The 26,963-nt window shown below is 48.9% G+C and overlaps 11 protein-coding genes across 11 annotated transcripts; 4 read left to right on the top strand and 7 right to left on the bottom strand.

Annotated features, from left to right (window-relative positions):
• Window positions 1–120: 120 nt before the first annotated feature.
• Window positions 121–1,254, bottom strand: EJ05DRAFT_150351 (uncharacterized protein). Its single transcript, XM_033739310.1, has 2 exons — window positions 764–1,254; window positions 121–702 (listed from the first exon to the last, which is right to left on the bottom strand). Exons 1-2 carry the CDS (start codon window positions 843–845, stop codon window positions 239–241), a joined length of 546 nt encoding a protein of 181 aa, XP_033596600.1. The 5' UTR covers window positions 846–1,254; the 3' UTR covers window positions 121–238.
• Window positions 1,160–2,973, bottom strand: EJ05DRAFT_150398 (uncharacterized protein). Its single transcript, XM_033739311.1, has 4 exons — window positions 2,826–2,973; window positions 2,328–2,632; window positions 1,768–2,264; window positions 1,160–1,718 (listed from the first exon to the last, which is right to left on the bottom strand). The coding sequence occupies exons 2-4, from the start codon at window positions 2,596–2,598 to the stop codon at window positions 1,578–1,580; spliced, it is 909 nt and encodes a 302-aa protein (XP_033596599.1). The 5' UTR covers window positions 2,599–2,632; window positions 2,826–2,973; the 3' UTR covers window positions 1,160–1,577.
• Window positions 2,974–4,257: 1,284 nt separating this feature from the next.
• Window positions 4,258–5,604, top strand: EJ05DRAFT_150096 (uncharacterized protein). Its single transcript, XM_033739308.1, has one exon. The coding sequence runs from the start codon at window positions 4,346–4,348 to the stop codon at window positions 5,378–5,380; it is 1,035 nt and encodes a 344-aa protein (XP_033596598.1). The 5' UTR covers window positions 4,258–4,345; the 3' UTR covers window positions 5,381–5,604.
• On the bottom strand, window positions 5,499–6,720 carry EJ05DRAFT_150266 (uncharacterized protein). Its single transcript, XM_033739309.1, has 2 exons — window positions 5,903–6,720; window positions 5,499–5,819 (listed from the first exon to the last, which is right to left on the bottom strand). Exons 1-2 carry the CDS (start codon window positions 6,295–6,297, stop codon window positions 5,618–5,620), a joined length of 597 nt encoding a protein of 198 aa, XP_033596597.1. The 5' UTR covers window positions 6,298–6,720; the 3' UTR covers window positions 5,499–5,617.
• Window positions 6,721–6,723: 3 nt separating this feature from the next.
• On the top strand, window positions 6,724–7,524 carry EJ05DRAFT_479694 (uncharacterized protein). The gene is made up of 2 exons (XM_033744728.1): window positions 6,724–7,125; window positions 7,177–7,524. Exons 1-2 carry the CDS (start codon window positions 7,043–7,045, stop codon window positions 7,406–7,408), a joined length of 315 nt encoding a protein of 104 aa, XP_033596596.1. The 5' UTR covers window positions 6,724–7,042; the 3' UTR covers window positions 7,409–7,524.
• Window positions 7,266–8,296, bottom strand: EJ05DRAFT_479693 (uncharacterized protein). Its single transcript, XM_033744727.1, has 3 exons — window positions 8,151–8,296; window positions 7,854–8,095; window positions 7,266–7,769 (listed from the first exon to the last, which is right to left on the bottom strand). Exons 1-3 carry the CDS (start codon window positions 8,271–8,273, stop codon window positions 7,580–7,582), a joined length of 555 nt encoding a protein of 184 aa, XP_033596595.1. The 5' UTR covers window positions 8,274–8,296; the 3' UTR covers window positions 7,266–7,579.
• A 1,688-nt stretch (window positions 8,297–9,984) lies between these two features.
• On the bottom strand, window positions 9,985–10,418 carry EJ05DRAFT_504254 (uncharacterized protein; the record flags this gene model as incomplete). The annotated part of the gene is made up of 3 exons (XM_033747535.1): window positions 9,985–10,055; window positions 10,107–10,293; window positions 10,398–10,418. The coding sequence occupies 3 exons, from the start codon at window positions 10,416–10,418 to the stop codon at window positions 9,985–9,987; spliced, it is 279 nt and encodes a 92-aa protein (XP_033596594.1).
• A 261-nt stretch (window positions 10,419–10,679) lies between these two features.
• On the top strand, window positions 10,680–13,204 carry EJ05DRAFT_456977 (cytoplasmic dynein-like protein 1 intermediate chain 2). The gene is made up of 2 exons (XM_033742515.1): window positions 10,680–10,978; window positions 11,035–13,204. Exons 1-2 carry the CDS (start codon window positions 10,856–10,858, stop codon window positions 13,015–13,017), a joined length of 2,106 nt encoding a protein of 701 aa, XP_033596593.1. The 5' UTR covers window positions 10,680–10,855; the 3' UTR covers window positions 13,018–13,204.
• A 1,271-nt stretch (window positions 13,205–14,475) lies between these two features.
• EJ05DRAFT_504252 (uncharacterized protein) lies at window positions 14,476–15,204 on the top strand (the record flags this gene model as incomplete). The annotated part of the gene is made up of 2 exons (XM_033747534.1): window positions 14,476–14,692; window positions 14,756–15,204. 2 exons carry the CDS (start codon window positions 14,476–14,478, stop codon window positions 15,202–15,204), a joined length of 666 nt encoding a protein of 221 aa, XP_033596592.1.
• A 440-nt stretch (window positions 15,205–15,644) lies between these two features.
• On the bottom strand, window positions 15,645–21,248 carry EJ05DRAFT_489397 (uncharacterized protein; the record flags this gene model as incomplete). Its single annotated transcript, XM_033745785.1, has 9 exons — window positions 15,645–15,673; window positions 15,706–15,844; window positions 15,955–16,004; window positions 16,232–16,344; window positions 16,827–19,591; window positions 19,964–20,018; window positions 20,112–20,430; window positions 20,476–20,769; window positions 20,849–21,248. 9 exons carry the CDS (start codon window positions 21,246–21,248, stop codon window positions 15,645–15,647), a joined length of 4,164 nt encoding a protein of 1,387 aa, XP_033596591.1.
• A 1,217-nt stretch (window positions 21,249–22,465) lies between these two features.
• EJ05DRAFT_456971 (alpha-mannosidase) lies at window positions 22,466–26,570 on the bottom strand. Its single transcript, XM_033742514.1, has 5 exons — window positions 26,316–26,570; window positions 25,665–26,173; window positions 24,355–25,619; window positions 23,400–24,303; window positions 22,466–23,349 (listed from the first exon to the last, which is right to left on the bottom strand). The coding sequence occupies exons 1-5, from the start codon at window positions 26,465–26,467 to the stop codon at window positions 22,907–22,909; spliced, it is 3,273 nt and encodes a 1,090-aa protein (XP_033596590.1). The 5' UTR covers window positions 26,468–26,570; the 3' UTR covers window positions 22,466–22,906.
• Between the last annotated feature and the right edge of the window lie 393 nt (window positions 26,571–26,963).

Raw genomic sequence — 26,963 nt, 5'->3', positions numbered from 1 at the left:
TAAACTCATGTAGGAGGTTTAAGGGGTTTTCCGTTCCTCGTTTACCTGACAATGCATCTCACATCGGGGGACCTGCATAACATAGCCGCTATTACGTCAATATTATGAATTTTTGAAATAACAATGCCTAGTATACCTTGCTCAATGACTATTTCGTGTTGCAGATGTATATCCTTCGTGTGCAGAACTCCGTCAAGAATAGAAACCAATCAATACGCAGAACCCAGACCCTGCTCCCCTAAAGCCCCAACATAACTGTTGCAAGCCCTCCCAAAACTGTACCCGCAGCTACCGTTACCGCTCGCACAAAATTCATCCTCTTCCAATTCGCCAACAACTCTCCTATCCTCTCCTCACTTCCTACACCGTCTCCCTTCGCGCCGCGCTCCGCCTTCTCCGCCATGCCAATCAATTCGTCATTGGCCCCAGGTCGCATCACTAGAATCGTATAGGGCGCAATCGTAGGGACCAAGACCGCCGCCGCGCCATAAAGCATGCTAGGCGTGACAAGTCTAGTAGTATTTCCCAGCTGGCGCGAGGCATAGCTAAGGGCGCCGAAGCCGCCAGCGCAAGCGAGTGCGAGCACAGGGGCAGTGGAGGCACCGATTGAGTACATGCGGCGCCATTGCTGGGTGAGCAGCTCAGGCGGGGCGAGGTAAGAGACGGACTGAATACCGTACCAACTGAACGAAAATATGAAACCTGTGATAGGGGTGAGTGGAGTGTGGGAAAGGGGGATCATGGAGCTGCAAGTCGAACTGACCAGAGAGGAAGGCAGAGCCAGTGAGAGTTGCGAGGCGCAATGTGGCGAGGCCTATGTCTTGTTGGAGAGCGAGGGAAGACATGGTTTGCTGAGTCTGGCGTGTGATGCTGAGAGGTGCTGAGATGGCTTTATGCAAACTAATATCACGTGTTGTTTGATGTTGGATTGTGGATGGTTGTTGTTGGATTGTTGGATACTCGGATGCGATATCGGCCAGGTATTGATGGGCTGATATTGTGAGTAGGAATTGATGGGCTGATATGGTGAGTAGGAATTGATGGATTTGAGGATTGGAAGGTGTATTAACGAAGCTCTCCGACGTGCTTGATTATATACTTAAACCAGAGTCCGGTTTTAGATGTTTAGGTGAGGATTCTCGTATCGCAGGAATCGCCGTTTTTAGCTTAGTGGGAATCTTCGGGCTTTGAGTTGATGCTTCGGCTTTTGGATTCCGGCCCGTGACTTAAGTGAAGCCGAGGCCAAACTTCTTACTATCGGACTATCCATACCTCGTCATGCAACAGCCTTTTGTGCGCTTGTTCAATTCGTAGGTATGGTTCGCCTACATGTGCATGATGGGTATCGGTTGACTTGATATGCTTCCCTCTATGTCGATGAAAGATCTACGTAGGCACCTCAACACCAGACGGTGTACTTGTGTGGTTCTACGGAGTTGTATGTTACACAAGTGGAACCCGCCAGTATGCACAGAAAACGATGGTAGTCGGGTCCTCATTATTATGAGTACCATAATCCTGATTGCTGTGCACGTTAGTGGTGTCTACTCGCAGGTAGTACTGATCTATACACCAGGCTATTTGAGGAATTTGCTTGCGAGGCCCAACAGACCGCTGCCAGAGCTACCTCCGGAGCCACCCATCTCAGACTTCATGTAGAACTTCAACGCCATTTGAGCAGCTTGAGCGACAGCATCCTGTTTGGTGGCTTGCGGGTGCTATGTGTATGATTAGTACCATCCCTGACGAACCATAAGGTATACGTACCGTATTGCCCTGAGCACTCTGTTGATCGAACAGCTTCGCCGCTTGTCCCATAGCCATACCGATGAAGTTGCTCTGCGAGCTCGAGCCATGGCCACTTTGTCCTTGTCCACCATTGTACATCTTCAATGCCTGCATTGCAGCTGCAGCACCCAAGTTACCAGCACTAGCTTGTTGATTGCCATTACCCTGTCCGTAAAAGTTCTGGTGCTGCCTCACAGCATCGTCTTCATCCACGTCCTCATTCTGAAGCTGCTGCTTCTTTCCAGATAGCATGCCTAGTGCAGAGCTGAAGAGACTGCTGTCACCAGAATCTCCAGCGTGCTGAGAGGCTTGGTGTGCAGCACCGGAGTACTCCTCATTGTTGTCACCTCCATATCCACCTCCGCTGTATGATGTGCCAGAGTTAGAACCCATGGGTCCTTCATTGTGACGCCCAGAGCTGTTGTCGTCGAAGCGCTTGGACGAGTCGTAGTAGTTATCTCCAGATTGACCCCCACCTGTTCATCTTCGAGTCAGTGCCCGCTATATTAGTAGCAGTAGGGAATATTTAATATGCTTACCGCCATAGAGATCATTCTGGCCCTGGCGCCCGCCTTGACGTGGAGGTTCGAAGTCATCAGCCTGGCCACGACCTCCTGCACCGGCGCCACGGAAATTACCACCTCCATAGTCCTGGCGGTCATCTCTGCCACCACCAAATCCCTCTTCTTGACGACCTCCACCATAGCTGTCTTCGTTACGACGGTCGCCGTACTCGTTTTGGCGACCTTCGCTGTGGCCACCTCCTTGGCGGCCTCCATAGTTGTTGTTGTCATTGTCGTTGTAAGACATGTTGTAGAATGTTTTGCAAGTTGAAAGGTCACGCCTAAGACGTGTCAGTCTGTATTTGGAAGGGGAATGTATGAATGTTTGTTAAGGTAAACTGAAAGATGGTTCACAGGCACCTTAGGCTTGGTAATATCTTAAGGAGACCAGTAAGGAGTACAAGGTATATTGGAAGCCTTCGCGATAGCTTGACAATATGAATCGTTATAAAGCTGTAGAATTTTCTTACTTACGGTTTGACTGTGAGATAATTCAGGACTGAAATTCCAGTTGGGTTACAGGCTTGAAGCCAGCATATATGGGCGTGACGTTTGAGTACTTGTAGCTCATTGCTGCCCCGCCATTGCTGTCCGGCGCTAGTACCTGGCCAGCAAGCTTCTTCTCGCGTCAAGTCAACAGAACAGACGCATCATTCTGAAGTGATAGGCCAATCATGACGAAGTGCAATATGTACAGTTTTGGTTGAGACAAGATTGTACCAAGTCTGCATGGTAGGGAAAATTCAAGCTGCCTCTCAGATGAAGCCGGCACGTCATTCGCCCGGTGCTATCAGAGAAGGAAATTCATTTAGGCCGTACCCATCGAATTTCGTCGGAAAAGATGCCGATGAGAACCGTCGTTTCCGACTTGGCGCATGAGCACGAAAGGGGGTCGTCGGCTAATGCAGCCTGTAATTCTGCGGAGATTGAGAGACTATGAAAGCTTACGATGGTGGTAGATGTTATTGTCTTGTGAGCTACGCGTACACATATCATGTATGCCATTGGCTCTATGTTGAGGTTGAGGGGATGCTCTACTAAAAATATCAATTGTACCCATCTATGTATCGTGGGGTATCCGTGCGTAGACTGATCATTTAATGCTTTTAGCCTATATAGAACAACGAAGAGCTATCTCGGTGACGGCTACATAATTTTTAGGTGGCTACTTATGGTCTAATGCGGCTTTAGTTGAGTAGTGTCAACGAGATTACAGGTTCTGTCACTCAAAACCCAGTAACTATAGGCTGAATCGTACTCCTACTACTAATTTAGATTTATACCATAATCATGAAGCCAACATCATTCAGCTTTGTTCCATCCATTATACATAAGTTTCGACATCTAGGGGCTCTGCGGCAAACTCTGTCTCGTTTTCAGGAGATATACAGCTTCTTTGATTAGCTATCTGTCTACTGCGTATATGGATCGTCGCACGACATACAGTAATCCTCATGCAAGCGGTTGAGCCTGTACGAGACGTGTTATATTGAACGACATCACACCTGACCTTGGGAAGACAAATACATGAGTATGCTTCATGGATATGGGACATTGCAAATGCTGCGAGCAGCATGAGGCAGTCTTCGAGAATGGAATTAGCATGCCGGATAAAGCTTAAGAACGCGATGTTAGTAACAGACGGCCCAGGAATGCAATTACAGGGGCACGCTAGCCGCCTGTGTTGCAAAATAACACGTTGTCGGGGAAAACGGAAATGGGTGCCCGCCAAAACACGTACCACCGACCGTCTCCAGCAGCGACCCAACTTAACAGGCTATCCATGCTGGCGGTCAGGACTTGCAGAATGACTACATGACCTAATCCTGGTCTATTATTTTTCTCGAAAATCACCGACATAACCTCAGCTCCGATCACTTAATACTCCTATTCTGTTCCAGTCAACCTTGGTTTCCCGACCGCTCTTTCCTGAAACCTCGATCCGCCGTAAGCAGGGGCTATCGTGCTTCCTGGATGACCTCCAAAGTAATACTATGACGGGCAACTGGCCTGAAGATAGTCCTCCAGCGTCTCCCTCGCCGCCTGGAAACCACTATAATATGACTACAGCGTTGCGAAAAGTCTCTGGACCTACACAGCCTTCGCCGCAGGCCACCCCGAATGCCAACTCACCCTCTGCTACTCTGTCGCCTCTATCCAATGGCCTTTCTTCACCAAACGCGCCATGGGGTCCGCCTGTGACCATCGGAGCCAGTGGAAAATCAGGGAAATTCATTGAGCGGCTACAAAACGAGAATGCATCACTGCGGCGGGATTACAATGTCGAGCGATCAGCTAAAGAGGAGGCACAAAAGAGCTTGAGTACCACAAAAGGCATAGAGGCGAAGTTTCGGGCGGAGAACGAGCGGCTAGAGATGTTACATACCACCAATACTCGTGCGATAGAGCGAAAGAATCGCAAGATCGATGAACTAAAAGCTGCATTAGACGCAGAAGTTACAAGACGGCAAGCAGCAGAAGTGAGGGAACAGCAAATGGCTACTGAACTAGACAACACTCATGCAGAAAAGAACCAAGCGGTGTCTGAAGCGCATACAAGGGAGATACGGGAGAAGGCGAACGCGGATGCTTTAAAAGATGGCTTGCATAGAATGCAGACACGCTACGAGCGCCAGGTCCATAACATGACCAAGGACCTTGGTGCGATAACGAAGCGTGAGCAAGAGAACAGGAAGCGTATTATGGCGCTCGAGGTGTCGACTGATCAAGGGAGACGCGAAATCAATAATAGCGACGAGATTGTCCACAAGATGGGCTCCCTCTTGAATACATACAAGGCTGAGCATGAAACCATGGTGGAGAGACTGTCAAAGGAAGCGGAAGACTTCCGCAACGCTACCCATGAACGAGTCCAGAATGGAGAACGCCTTGTCCGGGAGATGCAGGAAACGAAGGACAAGATGAACTGGACTATGAATCTCGACAGACTTCAGAAAGAAAGCAATAACCCGACTAGCCATGGGATTACCAAGAGCTCGAGCAAGAGCAAGGGAAAGTCAAAAAGGTGATTCATATATACGAATTTTGTTCAAGAGGAACACAGGCGCTGGGATATGACCGTCACGACCAATCGCAATCATATAGAGCGCATAGTGAAAGGAGTTGGAAGCTTCTTTGGGAGGACGCATCGAACATTATTGTCAACCATTGTTGTCTTCCAGTCGAATCTACTTTCATTGATGAAATCCGTCCAAGCGATACCATTAAGTTGAGATATACCAGGGATTCAGCTCCAGGCACAAGTTTCAGAGGGCAAATGACAAACCTTTACAACCATACCTGTACCCCGAGCCATTTGATGCGAGTTCGTTTACTGTACAGTGGTGGTCTGCGGTATTGACTGGAATTTCCATTGTCCAGTATGCTGACAGTTTGCCGCATTGTTCTGCCGCTCTAGAACGGACCGGTGTCCGGGTATTCGCGTTAATGCCACGCAACGAGTACAAACTGGTCACTATCACTTTCGAGCACCGCTAGGTATGTATGCTCCAGCTTGATAGCTTGAGGATATTGGCACCGCTGTACCGTACCTGTGCATGTTCGCTGTCCGAAAAGGGTGATCGCACAAAATAGCGTCCGTACCACACACCAAACCGACCATGGTGCGCGGGCAACAGGTTACCATGCGATTACGCGTCTCTCTCACTGTAAGGCCCGTCAAAGGAGCAAACTTATCATGTCGAGGTATTCGATGAACACACCAATTATCAGACATGTAGGTATTGATGTAACACCGTGGTCCATCAACGACTCGTGCCGCATGTACATAAGGCGGATTGACGGTTGAGGCACCAACAAGCAGAACTGTCAGGTCCGTGTTCCGTCTACGTCCGTCAGTCAGCTTACCGTGTCTACGTAACACTTCGTCTGCATCACGTTCATGTTCTGATTGTAGCTGTATATTCTCGATAGAAGCATTAATCATCCTGATGCCTTGGATCCTCAAAATCCTCAATCTCAGTCCTAGTAGGAGAGAACTAATTCTAAATACGCTTACAACTCCGAGTTTAGATAGGCCTATAGATTCAGATAATTCTACTGCGATGGATTATAGACGACTCTGCCCCCTCCTGTAGCCTTTCACTACTGCGCAATGCAATAGGCAGTGTCATTTTTACACGTATGCTAGAACCTAATAATCTTATTGTCTCATCACAACCACTTTCAACGCGCTCTCTTATCGTTGCCGCGTTCAAATCAACTATCCGTACTTCTGAACCCATGCGACCGACACATCGCTCCGTCTCTTGATCCGCAAGGCCCCCAGGCCGTATTACGCACCACGAACGGACTGACTAACACGTCACCCGCATGCGTTCCCAGTGACCGCATCGCTAGGTAGATGCGCACCACGCGTTCCTATCAAGCACGAAACATCAAACGGACGACGGTGTCTCTGCACGGGACATAATATCGTCACCGCAGGGACAATCCCAGGCTAGACTGAGCAGACTGCTGGGGTTTATATAGACTCTGGGACAACAAAATTATGTATAAATAATGTCGCTGCCCACCCGTATGCTGAAATTCGGAGAAGACATATAGCGACGAATACAGGACTGGGAGAAATTGTACCGAACAGTCGTCTCCGGTGATCCAGCAGCAGTTTCAACGGGAGTACTACGCGCAGCCACAAGCCTATCAGAAGAAGCTTTAGCACCTAGGGGTATATGGCACAGATCAGTTCAAAACACCAACAGCCTCAATCCTCCCAAGACACACCTCAGGCTCGACAGCAGAACCAGCAAGAAAGGTATATCCCGGCTTTTATCTAGCAGTAGACCCAGTCCGCTGACAGACCAAGGCCACTCAAGTCTCCTTCTGAAATGTCTCCATTGTTCGGAGAAGTAAAAGCGAAGCTCGGCGGGAAGGGTAAAAAGCACCAAGCTCTACCCAGTGACGAAGCTGAATTTGAGAAACTGCGTGAGAAGGAACAAAAGAAAGAAGAGAGGAAACATGAGTATGATAGACTCGAATTGGGGAATCGGACCAAGTTCGGAATGGGAAGAGGCGGGATGCAGATGGGTGGTATGTAATAGAAGGTGAGAAACATGGTTGTGTAAGACCACACTACACCGGATATTATGATGAGCTTTATGTTGATGTTTTGAATTCGATGCTATGTTGATTATATACAAACCCTTGGCGACTTAGGCTAGAGATGTTCTACCCTCTTCACAAAGTGAATGCCGTGTTGAACTCGACTGTTAGGGATTATTGGAGGTCGACCGTGGCTTTGTGCTGATTGGTTGCTCTGCTGCCAAAGTTCCGTCCCTCAATTGTTGCAGCTTCTTTTCCTGGGCCTCATAGTTTTCCTTGGTGTATTTAGCGACGGTCTTACTTATGTCGAGAATTCCGCCAGCCGGTATGTTGCATTCGGAGTGAGCGTGAATCATCCTGTATTGATTAATAAGTTTGGAAGTTCAATTATGGTTGCCGTGTTCAGGTCCGAATGTTCAAGGTGTAAATGGGCACACGTACTCTGGTGTCTTCAGGTCGATATTTGTGTTTGGTTTCTGCCCGAGAAACAAATGACGGTCTGCTGCAGCCTGCTCAACAAGGTTTGTGTGCAGTGTATTTATTCTTGCCCATTCTTCTCTTTTCGTAGTCCAGGAATCGATCATTCTGGTCAGCGCAGGATCACTGCCGTCGGCCCCGGATTGTGAGAATGTGTACAGAAAATAAAGACCGGGGACAGTGGCCAGGCCTATGTAGAACTTGAGCTATGAAGGTATCAGGCTATCAATTCGAGATTGGAGTGGATTTCATCAAACGTACCCCGAACGACTCGCTGACTTCTTCGTGATGGTGACTATCGTGGGCATAACGACGGCATTGGCGAGACAATTGCAACCTCGCAGCACGCGCTGTCGCAAAGGAAGTTCGTCGTAGAGCCTGCATTGCAGCAAAGGTATGTGTCGCGGCTGGTAGTCCTCGTCGTTGTTCGACCAGTACGTAGCTCCAAAGTGGAGGTGATGCTGTCGCGGTACAAGGAAACCGAGGTTTAACCGCGCTAACAAATCATAAACGTCCATTTACTACGCCAACTTTATTTAGCCAACAACTCCGAGGGCTCGTAAACAAATGATCTCCTTTTAATACAAACATCTGTGATCACAGACTCTATATATAAGGTTTGAACAATCTATGTGAACTATACCAGATGATATATGACTAATGAATAGCTCATGCTTTGGCGACCGTACAGGAATATGACGTAAATTCTCCGCACCCCTTTTTCTCAGTCGGGGATATCGAGCCTCTCCTGTTACCACATTCATGTATAATGAAAAGAGAACTAATTCTTAATTGAAGATCTAAGTTTTATGAAGGTTGAGTTCTATAATCGCAATCTCCTCTAGTCCATCTCATGACTTAGATGGAGGTGGTTGTTGTTATAGGTAGCATTGCAATGCGTTCTCTGACGCTTCTTAGAGATTCACTCTATCACCACGGTTCATAGAGAATTATCTACCTAGTGATACCAGAGATTACGATATTAGTTCACCTTATGCTTGGAGATACTTACGTAGCCTGAAGTGATTCAGTCTCATTGCGTCCATCCATTGAATTATGTAGTACTGAATTTATATCCCTAAAATGTCCATGAACAGTGTCGTATCGAATGGTGAACTTGTTCGGACCCAAGTTCGGTTCCCATTTGAGGGCCGTAGTGAATACTAGGAACGGGTGAGCCCTACTACGGTACGCCAACCGTTGTTTGTAGCAGGCAGAACATCGTGCGTTGCATAGTAGAGGCGTTCCGTAGCAGGTCAAAAGCCGCCAATGTAGCCGTGGCGCATGTTGCACAACAACAGTACCGGCGATAAAAGCAGTGGCCTGTTCTACTGGTGATAATATCGTCAGCACTTATCCTCGCATTCTTCTCTTCAGAACCAGTTCTCCCATTCATCACGATATAATAGCAATGAAAAAAGAAATTACCCATGCCGTGGGCAGATCGAAAGTCAAAAATATTGTGCAGCGAGAAGCCCACCAAGTCCTTGAAGACAGTCTATTGAACAAGCTAGACACCAATGTCGGACATAGTGGCTGACAGGTGACGAAGGTTCATGATTATGATTATGGTACAAGTCGCCAAACTCGCAGTAATGTAAATCAAACTAAGCATGGTCCTGGGAGGAATTTGGAAGGCTGTTCAAAGAGCATTCTGCTTAACGCTTTCCACAACAAGTGATTTCAGTGTAACGGCCTGCACCGGAAGGCAGTGAAAAGTTGTAGCCGTCTGGAATATGAGATATTTTGAGATCGCGAGTCGTGTTATGTTGTTAGCTTGTGAAATCCAGATAGTATTCCTACTTCGTATAAGGCCTTTCGTATTGCTCCTTAGATTGACTGAAACAGTTCCCGTGTTGGTGACAAAGTAGATGCCAAATGCGCTTGCCACAAAGCGCACAGTGTGAAGAATATGTAGAATGTATCGAGCTTTTGTAAAACCCAGCGACAAAGTCTATATTGTACAATGTACAGATGGTACTAATGGCAGGTTTCAAGCGGTGTACCTGCTAAATGACGCTGACGGTCGCTCATTATATATATGGCTCTTTCCCAGCACCGATTCTCTTCGGCTTCATCTGTCACTCATGCCGTCTTATTTGCTGCCTTCACCATAGGTAATGAGAGTGTCTAGGTCGACGTTTGGGTCATTAAGATCTGCTTTGCCTGCTGCATTGTTAGTGCTCTCACTTCAACTCCTTTTTTGGATCTTCCTACCTGCAGTCTGCGATTGAAAGCTCTGCGGTTGTGTTTGTTTCTGATATTCTTGCTTCGCCCTCGTAATTAAGCTTTGTTTTCGATCCCATTCTGCTTTGGCCTCGTGCGCTTTGTCAGAAGCAGTGATTGATCGTTGATGAGAGAAACCGTAGAAGATACCGACTCCTAGGGCAGACCACCGAAGCACCTAAACAATTGTATATTAGAAAACATTTAAGGATGAATATTCGAATAGCACGCTGAAAGGCAAATCATAGACGACGAGTCTCAATTGGCCATAAAAGAGCTTACATTGACACCAGCAGAAACCATCTTCGCTGGCCGGTAACTAATGACAGGAGTGGATGTGATAGCGCCAACAATCAATCAATGGGCGACTAGGAGATAGACTTGCGCTGCGAAAGTCGAGTACTACAGCGCAGATGGCAGTGATGGAGTATTCGGCGGTATGGAGGTGGTGTCCAAGGCTTTGAAGAAGTCGAGAGGCCAATGTTGCACGGACCGAGCTTGTCAAAAGTACCTTACTAAGCTCTAGTGCCAGGAGCCAGGAACTTTTGGCGGAGTTCAACATCATTCTCAGAATGAACTCGATGCGTTTGCATTTGTATCGTCCCTGTATGCATACTTCACTGAGTACGCTCCTACCTTGAAGGTCATTCGGATTGCCCACCTATCACCGATATCCACGGGCAAGGCCTGGTTGAACGTGCATCTTCTTGAAGCCTGCCAACCGTGTTAAGCAATATAACATGGAGCAACGCAAAGCCGAGATAGAAGCTAAAAGAGCGAGGCTTGCGGAGCTGAAACGGCAACGTGAGAATCGGCAGAAGGAGCTCTCAGCTTCCAGGCAAAGTATCGGGGGTACTGAAGACGTAGGAAGTCCACATGTTACCCTGAACTCAGATCTCGGCACTGACTTTTATCACAGTTGATACAGCCCACACCAAGCCGAGCAGGAAGTCGAAAAGAGCTAGATACTCTCATATCAAGTCTAGTCGGAGAGAGTAGACCAGGTTCCACAGGACCCGGCTCACCAGCAGGTAGAGGAAGCCGCCCGACCTCTGTTGTCAGTGCAGGGCAGTTCAGTTCCGATCAGCACGAACCTTCAAGTCCTCCCTCTACGCATAATGCTGCAGCACAGTCACAAATAAGCCCTACCAAGCCTCCACCCAACCTTACATTTGCGCCGTTGACGACAGTCTACGAAATCACAACGGACCCACAGCCAGAGCGTATAACCTATAGCAAGGGTGTTCAAACCTCGGATAGTTGGTCGCCAGCCAGACGCCGAGAATCGCAGACTGGATCGGATGGCGAGCAGTCACCCAGTCGGATGAAATCACCGCGCTCAAGCAAAAGGCTAAGCCGAAGAGAACGTGAGAGTTACGAAGAGGAGATCAGGCAAAATCTAAAGAAAGAGATTGAGGAAGAGTTGAAAGCTTTGCAACTCTCAGAGGCTGAGAGCGGGCTTCAGAACGAAAGCAGCACGTCTAAATTTCCGGCACGTGCGTTGACCGATGACGAACTTGTTGCCGTCAACGCCTCCGATGAATTCCAAGATTTTGTGGAAAAGTCTACGAAGGTCATTGAAAGGGCTCTGGATGAGCAATATGATTTGCTTGCAGACTATTCTTTGGGTGGACCGCAGGCTGCTGACGAGGACGATGATGAGCCTGGCGCAACCAGAGGCAAGAAGGGACGGAGAGTACGCGAGATAGCTCAATTTTGGGACGAGAGATGGAGTAAGAAGCGTGTGATTAGTGATTTAAGCTTCTCACCCAAATTCCCGGAACTTGTGCTGGCATCTTATACAAAGAATCCGTCGGCTCCTCATGATCCAGACGGTCTGATCCAGGTGTGGAACCTTCATATGCATGACCGACCGGAATATGTCTTCCATGCCCAGTCGGATATTCTGTGTGCGAAGTTCTCTCCCTTCCATCCGAATTTGATCATTGGAGGAGCTTATAGTGGCCAAGTACTCCTGTGGGACACGCGGCAAAAAGGGGCGCCTGCTCAGAAGACACCTCTGACGGGATCAGGGCATACGCATCCAATCTACTCTGTTGATATCGTCGGAACACAAAATGCGAACAATATCATCTCTTGCTCTACAGACGGCGTTGTCTGTGGCTGGGGCGTAGATATGTTGACCAAACCACAAGAGTCGCTCGAGCTCACCACGCCACCGCCAGCGAAGACAGAAGACATGGCACCGACATGCATGGCATTCCCGCAGTCCGATCCGACTTACTTTCTGGCGGGCTCAGAAGAAGGTACCATATACCCTTGTCACAGGTACGACCGCGCAGGTGCAAAGGCTGGAGTCGACACAAGGGTAGCGTATCGTGGGCACGCAGCGCCCGTCATGTCCCTCGATTTCCACCCATCTCGTGGAATAATTGATCTGGGTGACCTGGTGCTCAGTTCAAGTTTGGACTGGAGCGTGAAGATCTGGAAAGTGCGTCCACCAGCAGCGGCCAGCACCACGAGTGTGATCGGTACGGGTCAGGTCGTTAGCCCCTTACTGGACTTTGTGCGTGAGGATTTGGTCTACGATGCTAAGTGGTCGCCTGTCAAGCCTGGAGTTTTCGGTCTTGTGGACGGAGGCGGTAACCTCGAGGTCTGGGACATAAATGTAGACATTGAAGTCCCACTAGCAAAAGCAAGTCCGAGCGATAAGCGTGGCCTCAGCTTCGGCCAACGGAGTCTCAACAAGCTCGCATGGGAGCGCAACGAAGGCAAGAGAATTGCCGTAGGCGGCTTGGATGGAGTGGTGACGGTGTTTGAAGTAGGTGCAGATCTTGGAGGTCTTGACAATGTAAGAAAGGAAGAATGGACAGGTGTGAAGAAGCTTGTCAGTCGAATGGACAGTTCTGGGACGGTCAATGGCACAGATGGGAAGACGTGATGAACACTGGTGGAGCGAGTTATTCTGATACCCTTTTTAGCCTTAAATATTGCATGGCCTGGTGATCTTGAAGGCGCTTCATCCTAAACATGATATGAACTCCTGATTTGTTGTGTTCTCAACGACCAGCATCACGCAATCTGTAAGTCATGTCTGTTTGTTGTCAAACTGCGATCTTCAGATGGACAAGATATTGCGATGTGCACTACGCTGCGAGGCTCGATGTCTTGGGCGGGTACTCTGTACAGATACTACAGAAGGGCGCGTAATTATGGCTTCTAATAGAACTTTGGCTGTCTCGTTCTCTGTACTCTGCAGCTAAGTCGCGTAGTCACAAGCAGAGAAGCAGCAAAACGGAGAGACACAGTTTGTTGCGCCCCAATGCGCCTCGCTCGCCCCGCTGTAACTGAATGACACAATATACGGAAACGCCATGTTGAGTTGTAGCTACCCATAGTTTCCATGAGGCCTTACTTATTACTGTAAGGCTTGTACATGGTGCAGCAATTTCCCCCGTCCAATTATAGCAGACGCCACACACTGCACAGTCCAGAGACCGTCCAAGGCGCATATCCACATGCAACGGCTGTATGTCCCCTTTTCAGCCGGATGTTGACGGGTCTAATCCACGAAAATCTGGGGGATATAGGCCGCTGCGTCGAGGCTGCCTTGCGTGCAATGGGGCGGCAAAAGCTCGTCAAGAACGTCCTGGAAGCAGCCCAGTGCTTACGTCGCGCGGCACCGATAAATTGGCCCTGCTGCAGAAATTACCATGATTCTACACTGACAGTGGATGGTAATAGCCTTGCTCTTAAGCCGTGAATATTGAGCGACTTTCCGCGTCTTAGTGGTCTTGGAAGTGACAATTTGCCTCGAGACTGACAGTGCAAATTCTTGGACTTTGGCAAGCACCGAATCCCACCCAGGCCACCCCTTCTCAAAGGGCTGCACCAACACACGAACGAGCGAAAATGATAAGGCCGGGATTGCTCGCACCAAAAACTCCTCAAATCACGCATGAGACTGGATCTGGCTTAAGAGGCTGTGAGTGATTGGCGTTGTAATCAATTGAATTTCGCTATCCTACTCCAGACGGGGATTAGAAGCTGGAGGAGCCTCGCGCTGATTGGCAGGGTGCCTGAACTAACCCTCGCACGCTCACGACGCCCCCAGTTAGTGGCTTGATGGCCCAAGCGACCCCTGCCTGGGCACTATCCACTATCCCAACTCCGTTGCGGATTCATTTCCCACGGTAACAAAATCGCCGCCGATCGCCCTCCCTACCAACTCCACTGTCGTTCTTTTTAACCTGCGGCCTTGAATCACTTGTAGACTTCTTCGCTCAGTCCACTCTCTTTAATCCACAAGTACACCACTTGGATCGCTACTTCCAATTAACTCTTTAATCAACAATCATCTACCTCCACATTACAGCTTCTTCAAGCCATATATCCCAAAATGCACTTCCTCAGCAGTCTGCTTGTCGGCGCCACGGCTCTCGTCTCCTTCGTTGCCGCTCAGTCCAACACTCTGATTCTCACTGGTGTCCCCAATGAGGTCGAGGCCGGGCAGACCTACACTCTCACCTACGTTGCGCCTGAGATCGATGAGCCAGTGACCATCACTCTTCGCGAGGGTGACTCGGGCAACCTTAACACCATTGCTACTCTGACTTGTAAGTCCCTATGACTACACCACACAAGACATATCGTACACGTTTCGCTGACTTCATATACAGCATCCGCAACCGGTGGTACCTACCAGTGGACCGTCGCTGGTGACCTTTTCAACTCTGCCGATTACGCCCTCCAAATCACTCAAGGTGATCAGATCAACTACACTGGCAAGATCGCTCTGTCTGGTGGCTCCGGCGAACAACCAGAGTCGAGCTCATCCGATGCGCCTTCTTCGACTCCAACTCCAACTCCTTCGTCCATCGCATCATCGACTGTTCACAGCAGCGCTGTTGTCACTACTCCCATCACCACCCCATCACCCACCCATAACAACTCTACCATGATCACATCGGCAACTCCATCTCCCTCCAGCGCCGGATCACCCACGAACCCTGGCCAAACTACCGGTACTGGTCCGTCAGCTCCTACTGACACCGGCGCCGCAGTCAACCTCAAGAGCCCCGCCGCTCTTGTCTTGGGTGCTATCGTCGCTCTTGCTTACCTCCAGTAATTTACTGTTAAGGGGGAGCAGCACAGCGATTTGAGTTTATAGGTACTTTTATGGGTATTAATGGTGTGGGGTTGTTTCAACGTTTAATTGTTTGACATAATCATCAAGTCAGCCGGAATACGGCTCGCTTTGGTGATTTTCAATGTCAGTCTTTCATGGCCGAAACGGACGCTACGAAAGGAGCGGGGCGCGATTGGCGACAAACATTCGTGTGTGTATTCAAATATCTTGTCGTTATTCGACACCGAAAGGCATTGCATAGGAGTGCTGCTTTAAGATTGCTAATAAGAATCTCCATCAAAGCTATCATCATGCGTGCGACTGTGAATATGAACACAGTCGAACTCCGTTTGTGCTCAGACAGCGATGCTTGCCTGGGTTGCGCTGATTACCCAATGCCACCATCGTATGTTCTTTGACCAGGGCTTCTTTTCCATCTCTCAATCTCTTGCAGTCGTCGCACTACGATCTAAATCCACAGTCGCACAGTACCACTCATACATTTGCTCGTTGCTCGCACTGCATCATATCCGCAACATTGTTGCGTCACGAGCCGCATCGCTCCGGGCACGGTCGGTCGTGCAGCAACGCATGAGCTCCCCCGCGTTTCACCATTTGCTGTCGTCCCATATCCTTGGGTCTGCGTGTACAGACAGTATCACAGATCCGATACACATATGTTCTCATATCTTTATATGTGCATATATTTGTATGGAGATAAAACCATCTACGCTATACATACATACATACCTCCAACAGCCCAAGTTCCAGAATGATGATTCCACGATATGGCATCCAATCTAACAACCAAATAGCATGCGCGCCATCACATACATGGGACAACGCACCGCAGTCACGTCATCTGTTCACCTGACGCTGTCGCGCATATAATACATATAATGCAAAGGAGGGGGGGTAGGGGTCGGTCAACTCATCAGAGGCGTGGCCGCGATTACGTCCTACAATAGAGGCGCAGCAGCAGTAGGCAGGCAGGCAATCAATCAATCACTTACACTTACATACTTACAGTCCAGACAACACACAGCAAGTGGCAACTGCGAAAGACCGGGTTTGCGATTGGTGCCATATACGAACAAGGCATCCGAATCGAGCGGTGCAGAAAGTGGCGCGTCTAGAACACTACTCGCTGCTGTAGCTGACCGGACACCGTACATCAAGCGGACTACATGCATAGCCCATGCATGCATGTACAATCGGATTTGAACAAGATCATGATGAGGTGAGGTTGACTAGTGATCAACAGATCATCAGCCCCAGAGGGAGTCTCGCCACGCGAGCCGAGTCCTAAATAGAAGGCTACCTTTTCGGACCCAAGATAACAGCAAATTCTGCGGGGAGCTTTTGCGGGATCTCCTCTTGCGTAGTTCTGGTACACTTCTTTGTCCAGGATGTAGCGGAATGGGCCGCGCACGCAGGGGTGACAGACGAATGACGGTTAGTCGACCGGAGGATTTTGAGAAAGGTTCCTGATCATGAGGATGCTCTTCATCGAGATTCTGACCATTCGGTCGCCAAATATATACACATGGACATATGTACAAGAGTGTATGGTGGATGGGAGTCTATAGTTATCCGACCAGTGAAGAAGAGCCGAACATCACCAGCCACTCTCGCCGTCGGGCTTGAATAGACCATTTTTCTTCTTCTCTGTCGCCCATCGTTCGCACCACGTCTTCATGGTTTCTCTGCTCTTTGGGCTACCGATGTTGACCGTAGGAATGATTTTGTCGATACGCAGCGCGCAGCAAAACATGGTCAGCTCTCGGAAGCTACTGTGTTCACTGTACGGCACTCCAAAGCAGCTTGCGCGACTGGTGCTGCCTCGCTGCGGGACAAGTTCGCTCATTGAATAGCTACTCTTCCAGTTCGACGAATGCAGAACTGACTGTACTGAAGGACTAGCAATGAAGCGGTTGTTTGGCGGTCGGTAGTTCCACCCTGACGGACGAAAGCCAACCGCACGACTAAATTCTGCTCTGTACTCCTTAAGATAGTCGTCGAGTGTTTCGGCGCGGATTTCGAACAGGGGCGTCATGTGAACTTGGGCTTCGCGAGGATTTTTGGTCAGAAGCGAGTTGAGTTCGGGATCTTCCAGGGCAGCACAAATGCGCTGTTTGCCAGGTGGTGCGTAAATCTTGCTCTTGAGTGCTCTTGCAATGCCCAAACATATACGCTCCTTGCCGATACTGTACGTGCCAACCACAACTAGAAGACGGCCCCTCGGCTTTCCTTCATTGTTTGTTCCGATAGCCATGGCATCCACGTTCTCGCTATCGAGAGGTTCCGTCTTGATGGTATCTTCATTCTTTTGTACGAATTTGACCATACCCTGTCCCGCACGCTTTCGCTTCATTTGCTCCCATCCGTCTTCATCGTCGCGCTTCATTTTGTTCAGACTCACACACATGTCTGCACAGGCTTTGATCACCTCTTCTTGTGGCGGAAATGCATACTTTGGGTTGAGATATGTCGTGTCAAGGTAACAGGCATCGATCTTCTGCTGCCCGGTCTTATTGCCAAGAATGTCGATGATATCTGGCCGTAGTAAAGGATGTTCAATATGTGCCCGACATGCTCGGAAGTCCCCACAGTGTAGCACACGTTGAGTCTTAGGATTCTTGCCTTTACCGGTCACCTTTTCGAAAAGAAAGAGTGAACTTCCGGGACAGTGATTTGCAGGTATCATAGTCACGAATGCACCTTGCGTCCCAGGCACTTCGATCTTCTCCTCAAATTCAATGGGTACCACCCATTTGGAGTCAACGCGGAGTTGTTGCTTGACAAGATTTGCAGTGACTTTACTGCAATAGATCGGGCCATGCGACCATGATGCGGTCAGTCCGATATAATGATCGCTGTGGAAGTGGCTCAGAAAATATGCTCGGCATTCGCTCACTGCTCCATATCGAAATGCATCGACACAGATGAAGAAGCCCGGCATGATCTTGTAGAAAGGGCACGTCCTTTGATAGGCAGGCTTCCCACGTGATTGCTTCTCTGCAGCAGCGGCGGTTGCCCACGCTGCATCTTCTGTATGACTTGTCATCAATTTTGAAAATGCTGATGTAGACCCTTTCGGTGCTGGAGCTGCTAGCGTAAATGGATTTGCCTGGCCAGGTTTGGCTGGTCGTACGGGACGTTGGAATTGGCGACCGCTTTCTGCTTTTACAGTCGAAGCTGAAGGACGCGTGGAAATGGTATTCTGTGGTAAGGAGGTAGAGTTTCCGTCGAGACAATTGTTTACATGTATGGTTATGTCTTCTTCAGCGACACCGGCCATACCAACGCTACACACAGGACATGTCGGAGCGTCCGCATCATAATCCGAGGATAGGACCTCTGGCAGCACCTCTGGGCGTGGTTCTTCCTGATTCTCATCTCTCTCATAATTATCTTCTGCCAATTCCAGAAGTCGTTGCTCCTCCATCCACCTACGTTCAACGTTCTCCTCTCCTTCGAGGAAATCATCGTCTTCGAAATCGTCGTTGGCGTTGTCAAACTCGTTGAAAGCATCCAAGGTCACATCTGCAGGTGCACTCGTCGCCTCCCGTTTCAAGTTGAACGGAGCAGAAGAGATGGTGTCCGAAATACTCTTCTCATCGGCTCCCTCAGACTTGATCTTCGGTCGATCATCTACCTCGTTCGTCGAGAAATCTTGCTGTTCGGTTACGATTGGTCGTCTCCTCGTATATAACATATTGGTAACTTCACTATCACTGTCCGAGTCTTCAAGAAAAGGTCCATTCCGTACGCTAGGCAAAGATGATTGTTCAGTGTCTTCAATTTGTCCAGAATCACTTCGAATTCCTGATACTAGTGGAGAGACGTGAACGAAGTCGTCTTTGTCTGCGCTTATCCTCCTCTTTTTTATGCTTCCACCCTCTTCATTATAACGGCCCTCCGTCAAAACGTCATGATCTGCTGCCGAGTCATCCTCCTCGTACTCCGGTGTAGTCTCCTGCTGGGACGTGACACTCCCAACTAAGCGCTTGTCTTTCACAAACAAGGCGTTGTTCTCTTCCTCTGCCTTCTTGAAGAATGTCAGGATGTTTCCGTTTGGCTTCGCCTTCAGCTTCCCGAAATTGCCACCCGGGATTGACGACTTCTTGCTTGCACTTAATGGCACTAAAGTTGCCTGGTTGAGTTTGGAAGTCGAAAAGCCCGGGGTAGCCTTTGATTGTGTTAGAGTCCCTACTGCTACATATGGCATCGCTTTTGGTGTACGAGCTGCGAAGGATTTGGAGGCAGGTTGGGTGGTGTGTGGTGGCGAGGGTGCTCTTCCGACGGACGGCTCAAGTCGCTCGTCGAATAATCGTGCGACGTTCTCACGAGGATTGCGAAACATTAACGTAGACAGACTGCACGACTATGTGGACTTTGAGCATCAGAAGTGATTGTAGAGAAGAGAACTAAAGAATGATTTTGGTTCAACATGAAAATGCGCCATGCCAAGTGGGGAAGCAAAGACCGCGTCGAGACTAATTAATTGACGGTCTATCACGTCGAGCAAGCGTCGTCACGTGCGACTGCTCATCTGATTCTGAGCATTCTAATCGCGAGCTTCACATGATCGTAACCAGTCAATGTCATAAAAGACTATATTCCATCCGTAAAATATAGTAGAGATGACCACCCAAGACGAGCAGACTCCGCGCGCTCATGCAGCCTCATTCAATATTCCAACGCCTGGTCCAACAGGAACCAGCCTACAGGTATCGCTAATTGCAGAATGGCTCACGTTACAGCCCTCACAGAGGAGCCGAAGGAGCACATGGCTCTTTCCGTGAAGAAGCCTACAAACAATAGTAGAAAAACAAAGTAAAGAATAGAAGAAACCGGCCGACGATCGACATCAGGACTCATCACTAAGCGCTCAGCGCTCGTACAAGCCTTTTTGCCATTCTCCCGCCTTCACTTTATCAAACAGTAAGGGCCTCTTTTGGCTGACACATGCTTCAGCGACTTCTATCTCAGCTTCAGGATCTGCATCGAAGAAGTACACCAAAGAATAACGTTCAGATCCAGGGTTGTTGCGTACACAGTGGATGGTGCTGCTGAAGAACTTGTTGCTCATGCGTTCCAAGAAGTCGCCAACGTTGATGACCAGCGTACCAGGGACAGGTGGGACCTTGAACCAGCGACCATTTTTCACATCGAATGCCTCAAGAGCTTGGACCGGTGAGAGCTGGTCAATGATAGTGATTACTATCGATATTAGCCTTATACATGCAATGCAGGGCAATGACTCACTGGAGTAATCTGTGTGCGCAGCACGTCCATCGTTCTGGGAGCCTTCAGCCTTTGGATATCGGATGAGGCATAAGCCTTGCTCTTTCCCGTGCTTGTCTGCAAAGAAGTCTTCTGGTGCATTCATGGCGAGAGCAACAGTCCGGAGAAAGGCCTCGACAAACCTCCTCACCTGAACACTGTACTCCTCCAGGCTTTGACGGAATCCAGGGACGTCCGCGGGCCATGGATTCGAAGGCTGTAGTCGACTGTCGTTCGTATCGGGAGCCAACATGGCCTTGAATGCCTCACGGAAATCTATTGGTCCTAGGTCAGCCACAATCACCATCTCCCAATCCTCGATTTTATTTGGAATAGAAGAAGGGCTATCACGAACCGTGTCTTCCAGGCTCGTCTTCTCTGCCTTCTGATATGTATTGGTAGCCTCTTTTTCCGCTTGGAGATTTGGCTTGGTGGTATTTCATTTTCTCTTCGATGGGTTGACTGAAGAAGGTATTGCCATGGTTCTTCACCAACTCCTGGAGGTCTCCCGATATGCCATGGTTGCTTGCATACAACGTCTGGTATCTGCGAAGCGCAGATCTGACTGACGTTGCCACCGATTTCCGTTCGTCAGAGTCAGAAGAAAAGATTCCAGCACAGTCCACAATTGGAACTGTCGGAATGTCTTTAGAGCCGTCGTGATCGTAGCTGAGGGGAACTTTGGTAACGCCTTTGAATCCCCGAAACTCCAGGAACTCCTGCGATATGTCCTGGGTCTGGTGTGGAGTATGCATCTTGAGTGACGTCGGTGATGATTTGCGGAAGGTTCTGTCAACCAACTAGCGGATATTTTCTACTTCCAGCATCCCAACTATATACATTTCTTATGCAGAACAGCGAACAGGGTTTGTGTAGCTGGGCGACTCACGATACTTCACCTCGCCCCATCCCTGGACAACTTTGGTGCATCGTCACAGGTCCTTTGCCCTATTTGCTGTGCAGCACTGACATGAGCACTAAATTGCAGGCCACCAACACGGCGGCAACAGCTACTGGTCGCTGGTAACAGATTTGCCTAGGTCAGTGCATCAGGTGATGTAAGCTGATCTCGCCTAACAAGCGGTCTGCGTAATTCACTTTCGACAAAAGCTACCCTCGACACTATAAATCCGCCAACATTACGCTCTGCTGTACTACCGCGATGACCGTTTGGTGGAGCAACTACGGAAATTACAGGCGAATCCATGCGTTTCGGTCTGTCGGAATGTTTCCCGCCGATTGGGGACTTTGATTGCGGGGATCATGTTTCATCCAACACCTGCTTTCCACGTGTTTTGCAAGGCTGACATATACGACGCTACGCATGTTTTCTGATACATTCCTTTTTTGGCTAAGAATGTGTATCCTCACGTGGTGAAATCCGAGCAAGTCTTTGGTGATTGATTAGATGCACAATCTAGCAATCCGAGGACAGGTGGCGCCGCGAGCCTTGGTATGGGGTCCAGAGCTCCTATAACCACCGTCGCGTGATCAGTCCGTGTTTGTTATGCTTCTTGGCCTTGTCAAACCCAAGAGACGGGCGAGACCAAGCTGTCCTACCAATGAGCTCCGGTGATCTCCTACAATCAACCCTGGCAACTACGAATCGTATTCTGAACGACATTCTGTTTTACACAAGACAATCCCACTAGTGAATAAGGCTAAAGTGATAAACCTCGACTAATGAATATGATTTCACTTACTGTCACCGAGATTGCTTTAAACACTATAGGTCTGGCGTACTTCAGGTCCTGAATTGCGTATTTCTTATATTGCAATCTAACAGCGGTACCCCGGGTACTACGCGAGTCAGATGACGTCACCTTTATAAAACTGGATAACCATATGCCGTTTTCTCGGCCGCATCTTCCGCTTGCAATACTAACATAACTAACATTTATCTTAACTTCGAATCTAAGTCCTATAGTAAGAAAGTCTATAAACCCTCTTCCTATTATAGTAAGTTTACTGGATATCTTTACTATATACTCGATGAGATAGTAGTACGTCTTATCTCTACCCGCTAAAGTTGCTTAAATGAGCGGTAAAAAAAACCGGCCGACAGGCCATCGTTTCATAAGCAAGGGATAGTATTCCTCGGCGTAAGGGATGAATGTTTTACGATGGATTAGTTTTGTCGCATTTTTGATGAGTTTCGCTCTTGGTTTCACCAGGCTTGTAGATGTCATAGCCTTGATTAATCAAATGGACACGTACTTCCACTGTTCCGAGATGAACGCACGGTAACACAAAAACGCCTCGTCTCCTTTGCTGTCAGAGTGACATGCGACGTCGTCCCTGTTGGTCATCGTATTCAAGACGCGGTAGCAAGCTTGAACATAGTTAAACCATAACAGTAGATCCCGTACTACGTAGCAACGCCCAGGCCGCAGCGCACTCATTAATCCCGCCATCAAAGTTGCAATCTATACGTTGCGACTTCAAAGGCTCTCAGCTCAATCTTGGCGTGCCCTTCCTTCTCGATATTCAGCTCCTCACCATCGTCCTCCAGCACATTTGTCCTGTATATCTTTTTGACTGGTACCGTGCCCCACTCAAGCCTACCCTTGCTACGACCACCCATCGCGTCATACACGCGGAGAATGATACTCCGACCCGAGCGCTTAGGTAGCTCCCCCCTACTGACATCATCATCATCCTCTCCGCGCTTGATAGTATCAAGAACGAGGTTGTTCGCTCCGGTCACCTTGAAAGCATTGAATAGGGGCGCAAATACATGAGGGTTTGGATGTGAGATCACTTTCAATGGATTATTGAACGCCGCGGCCGCGCGAACGGTTTTGTAGGACAAGGGACCGGCGTGTGGAAGTACGGCGTATTTAATGTGGTGACGGCCTGAACAAGATTAGCATTAGATCTCACTAGATTCTGTCAAGCAGACTTACCCATATCAGCATGTGCATCAGGGGCCTTCGGAGCGCGCAGCAAGCTCAAGCGCATAACGTTCCCACAAGTTGCAAAGCCGTATTTGGAGTCATTCAGAATGGAGACACCATAGCCAGCCTCGGACAAATCAGCGAATTTATGGCAGCAGACTTCAAACTTCGCCATATCCCATGAAGTGTTGTAATGAGTCGGTCTCTTTACGAGACCAAATTGGGTCTCGTAGGTTGCTTCAGTGTTGACAATGTCCACCGGGAACTCAACCTTCAAGAACTTCATGGTCTCATGCCACTCGACTTCGCTCTCCAGTTGAATCAGCGAATCCTCCCCGTCTAATGCGGCCGCAAGGCTAATTGTAGTTTTGATCCAACTCTTATCGCTGATCTTAGTCTCAGTGACCACGCTGACACGGTGAGGACCATTCTCGACAATGCTAGTTTTTGAAGGCTCGAGCTCCTTCCTCGATTCCAGGTGGTAGACTTCAACATCCCATGCTTGCCAGTAAAGTGGCTTGTCGTCGAAAAGGACCAGCTGGTTACCCTTCCCACCCTTCGGAATAACTTCACGGTCTGCTTCGACGTCGTAAAGAGATGTGATAACACCGTTGTCGACTTTCATCGCGAACCTGCTGTTCTTCAACTCAAACACGCCAACAGCGATCTCCTTGATGCTTGCGCTCTTGGCTGGATATTTTGATTCAAGTGGGCGTATCTCCATAATACCGCTCTCTCCTGATGCTATACTGTACGCCTGTGGCCCAGGTATGGAAGTAAGCTCTGTCCGCTTCCATGGTAGTGTATTCAGTGCGACTATTTTTGAGCGCTGGGAGCGCTTTCCCTCAAATCCAAGAGCACCTAGAGCTTCCTTCAGGCATTTCTCACCAGTTGTGAATACTTTCTCATATAGCTAGTGCACCTCTTTAGTTATACGTCATAGCAGCGCGGGGACAGAACAAACCTCGTCAGAATCGTCATAACACATCTCAATGCAACTTCCTGGCAAGCAATCGTGGAACTGACACAGAAGGACCGCTTCCCACATGTCATCGATATCCTCCTTAGGATACTTGTACGAAGCGCCTTGGTGGCCATATGTATCCTTGATAGTAGCCAGGGTGGCAAGGTATTCCAAGTCATGTAGCATCACCTCAGCCTTTCGGTTGTTTCTCTTATTGTTTGCTTGAGTCGTATACGTGCCACGATGTAGCTCGAAATACAGCTCACCGTACCATGTTACGAATTCCGTGCCTTCCTCGGCCTTTTTCTCTAGGCGACCAAAGAAGTCGTCCACGGATGCTCCCATCTTGACACGCGGCAACACTCCTATATTGTCGCTGACACCTCGACATCTTCTGAGCTTCTCGATGTGCTCCCACGTCGGACCTCCGCCTCCGTCGCCTTTGCCAAAGCACAACAGCGAAGTGTTGTCTTGGTCCAAAGATTTGTGTTGTGTTATACTGCGCTTGAGGTCGCCGAAATTGGCCTCAGCAGTATACGTCTCAGCAGGACACATGTGGCAAATGACCTGACTACCATCAAGGGCCACCCAGTTGAAAGTGGTATGAGGGAAGCTATTGATGTTGTTCCAGCTTAGCTTTTGGGTAAAGAACCTGCTCATGCCAGCTAGACGACATATCTGAGGAAGCTGTGTTGAATAGCCGAAGGTGTCTGGCAGCCAGAATGTCTTGGACCGTTCTCCAAAGTGGGTCTCGAAGAAACGTTGACCGTATAAGAATTGTCTGACCAGAGCTTCTCCACTCGGCATGTTGGTATCGTGCTCGACCCAGCTTCCACCAATTGGATGGAACCTTCCTTCCTTGACCTTCTCTTTTACTCGATCAAAAACCGATGGATAGTACATCTTTAGCCATTTGAATTGCTGAGCCTGTGATGCTGTGAAGGTGAGTTCCGGGTATCGGTCCATCAAGTCGCATTGATTAGCCCAAGACCGAGCAATCTTGCGCTTTGTCTCTGCCCATGGCCATAACCAACAAGTGTCAATATGGCAATTTCCAATCCCACTCACAATAGCTTCCTGGCCATCTTCTTTGTAAACATCAGCGGAATCGATCTTGTCGCCCAGATACTTCTGGGCAATCTTTCGGCATTCTTTGATGGAGTCTTTACTTCCAGATCCGTTGATGAAGCAGTCCATGATACCATTACAGACTTGTTGAGCTTCATGTGCTTCCCAACCATCCTGCGGAAACTCTCTTGCCGCGTCTAGACATTCTTAGCATACGACTCAAGCAGTTCTTGCCTACTAACCTCCAATGATCCAAAAATCGATATGGAGAGCTCGTGCATCTAGATTGACCGCAACTATGTCTGCCACGTTTAGAGGGTAATACAAGTCTGGGTTAGGAGGCTGAATGCTATCGCCCCCAGGTGCATTTCCAAACATCTTGTTACACGCCATTTCAATATAGAACGTATGTTCTCCGCCATCTCTGAAAGCTTTGGGTAGAATCCATTCAATTCTTTCACCTCCACCTGTCAGTCCATGGACGACATCACCTGATTCGGTCCATATAAGACCCTCGTTGCCGGCATCCCAGTGGAACTCAAGATGCTCTTTATCCAACAGATTCGACGGTACTTTGATTTGGACCTTGAACCAATGTGTCGACCATGACGGACCGAATGATTCACCAGTAGATGTGGGACTGAACTTATGGGAGGTGGCTTCTTTGAAAGTAGGGCGGGATAGATCTGGAGGAGAGTAGACGGACAGTTTGACGGGCTCTGGGCCGGTCGCGCGACCTTCGTACAGCTTTCTATTGCGCAATTGGTCAGTATTGAACGTGTGGAAGTATGGCAATCGTATGCTTGATTATGCTTATTGAAGAAACGTGGAAGTGCACGCATCATGCTACAACAGCATCTTGTTTGAAAGCTAATTCGGAAGGAGATACATACCCTAGCAAGCCTTGTTCTTTGTACTGTCCGCCATCTGTGAATTGCCTCAACCGCGCGGCATAGATGTTGTGAATCTGCTTGCCTTTAGGCCTCGAAGCAAAGACCGGGTAAGGCTTCGAGGCAGACGCAAGGGGACGAGTCTCGCCTCCCATTGTAGACTCTACGTTTTTGAAGAGGTCTTAGTGGTCGGTATATGATGGACTGGTCTGTTAGACTGGTAGGAAGTTCCCCAGGCAGTATTGAGGAGTTGAGAGTAGCGTCCCCTCATTCGTGGGGCCTGGGTGGGTTCCTGGCGCTGCAGGAAGCAGGCATAATAGCGCATCTGTGGGGAAGCGGGCGGGGGCGAGCTAATACCCCGCAACCGTACCTTGATAGTTGCCAAAGGCATGGATGCTCAGCGTTAGCGGTCGAGCTGTGGAGTAAATGAGAATCACAAATGAATACTGGGAAAGGTTTAAGAACAATCCGATCATCCCATCCTATTGCCTCACGAACTATGGACTTGACCTGGACTTTATCACCGGCTCTATCCATCAATCATAATTGAGCCGTAAGGGAGACTGTGTAATGCAACATAGATGTCTCGTTGTAGCTGGCTACACAACTTTGCCAATGTCAAACTTCTGCATTCTCATGCTTTAAAGTTGA

This window comes from Pseudovirgaria hyperparasitica, assembly GCF_010093815.1.
Source record: "Pseudovirgaria hyperparasitica strain CBS 121739 unplaced genomic scaffold EJ05scaffold_17, whole genome shotgun sequence".
NCBI lineage: Eukaryota > Fungi > Ascomycota > Dothideomycetes > Acrospermales > Acrospermaceae > Pseudovirgaria > Pseudovirgaria hyperparasitica.
The sequence above is the reverse complement of the archived record's forward strand: the minus strand, read 5'-3'. Positions and strand labels throughout refer to the sequence as shown.

What these genes read in the sequence shown, in the direction of transcription:
- EJ05DRAFT_150398 (XM_033739311.1), bottom strand. Translation starts at nt 2,598, where the DNA reads ATGTCTTACAACGACAATGACAACAACAACTATGGAGGCCGCCAAGGA. An exon ending in CCAGAATGATCTCTATGGCG is followed by an intron (nt 2,265 to 2,327) that starts GTAAGCATATTA and finishes GAAGATGAACAG; the next exon opens with GTGGGGGTCAATCTGGAGAT. An exon ending in AGAGTGCTCAGGGCAATACG is followed by an intron (nt 1,719 to 1,767) that starts GTACGTATACCT and finishes TCATACACATAG; the next exon opens with CACCCGCAAGCCACCAAACA.
- EJ05DRAFT_479694 (XM_033744728.1), top strand. Translation starts at nt 7,043, where the DNA reads ATGGCACAGATCAGTTCAAAACACCAACAGCCTCAATCCTCCCAAGAC. An exon ending in CAGCAGAACCAGCAAGAAAG is followed by an intron (nt 7,126 to 7,176) that starts GTATATCCCGGC and finishes TGACAGACCAAG; the next exon opens with GCCACTCAAGTCTCCTTCTG.
- EJ05DRAFT_150266 (XM_033739309.1), bottom strand. Translation starts at nt 6,297, where the DNA reads ATGATTAATGCTTCTATCGAGAATATACAGCTACAATCAGAACATGAA. An exon ending in CGGACAGCGAACATGCACAG is followed by an intron (nt 5,820 to 5,902) that starts GTACGGTACAGC and finishes GATAGTGACCAG; the next exon opens with TTTGTACTCGTTGCGTGGCA.
- EJ05DRAFT_150096 (XM_033739308.1), top strand. Translation starts at nt 4,346, where the DNA reads ATGACGGGCAACTGGCCTGAAGATAGTCCTCCAGCGTCTCCCTCGCCG.
- EJ05DRAFT_479693 (XM_033744727.1), bottom strand. Translation starts at nt 8,273, where the DNA reads ATGCAGGCTCTACGACGAACTTCCTTTGCGACAGCGCGTGCTGCGAGG. An exon ending in AAGTCAGCGAGTCGTTCGGG is followed by an intron (nt 8,096 to 8,150) that starts GTACGTTTGATG and finishes ATACCTTCATAG; the next exon opens with CTCAAGTTCTACATAGGCCT. An exon ending in ATCGACCTGAAGACACCAGA is followed by an intron (nt 7,770 to 7,853) that starts GTACGTGTGCCC and finishes TAATCAATACAG; the next exon opens with GATGATTCACGCTCACTCCG.
- EJ05DRAFT_456977 (XM_033742515.1), top strand. Translation starts at nt 10,856, where the DNA reads ATGGAGCAACGCAAAGCCGAGATAGAAGCTAAAAGAGCGAGGCTTGCG. An exon ending in GTATCGGGGGTACTGAAGAC is followed by an intron (nt 10,979 to 11,034) that starts GTAGGAAGTCCA and finishes CTTTTATCACAG; the next exon opens with TTGATACAGCCCACACCAAG.
- EJ05DRAFT_150351 (XM_033739310.1), bottom strand. Translation starts at nt 845, where the DNA reads ATGTCTTCCCTCGCTCTCCAACAAGACATAGGCCTCGCCACATTGCGC. An exon ending in TGGCTCTGCCTTCCTCTCTG is followed by an intron (nt 703 to 763) that starts GTCAGTTCGACT and finishes CCCCTATCACAG; the next exon opens with GTTTCATATTTTCGTTCAGT.
- EJ05DRAFT_456971 (XM_033742514.1), bottom strand. Translation starts at nt 26,467, where the DNA reads ATGGGAGGCGAGACTCGTCCCCTTGCGTCTGCCTCGAAGCCTTACCCG. An exon ending in AAAGAACAAGGCTTGCTAGG is followed by an intron (nt 26,174 to 26,315) that starts GTATGTATCTCC and finishes ATTGCGCAATAG; the next exon opens with AAAGCTGTACGAAGGTCGCG. An exon ending in TGATGCACATGCTGATATGG is followed by an intron (nt 23,350 to 23,399) that starts GTAAGTCTGCTT and finishes AATCTTGTTCAG; the next exon opens with GCCGTCACCACATTAAATAC.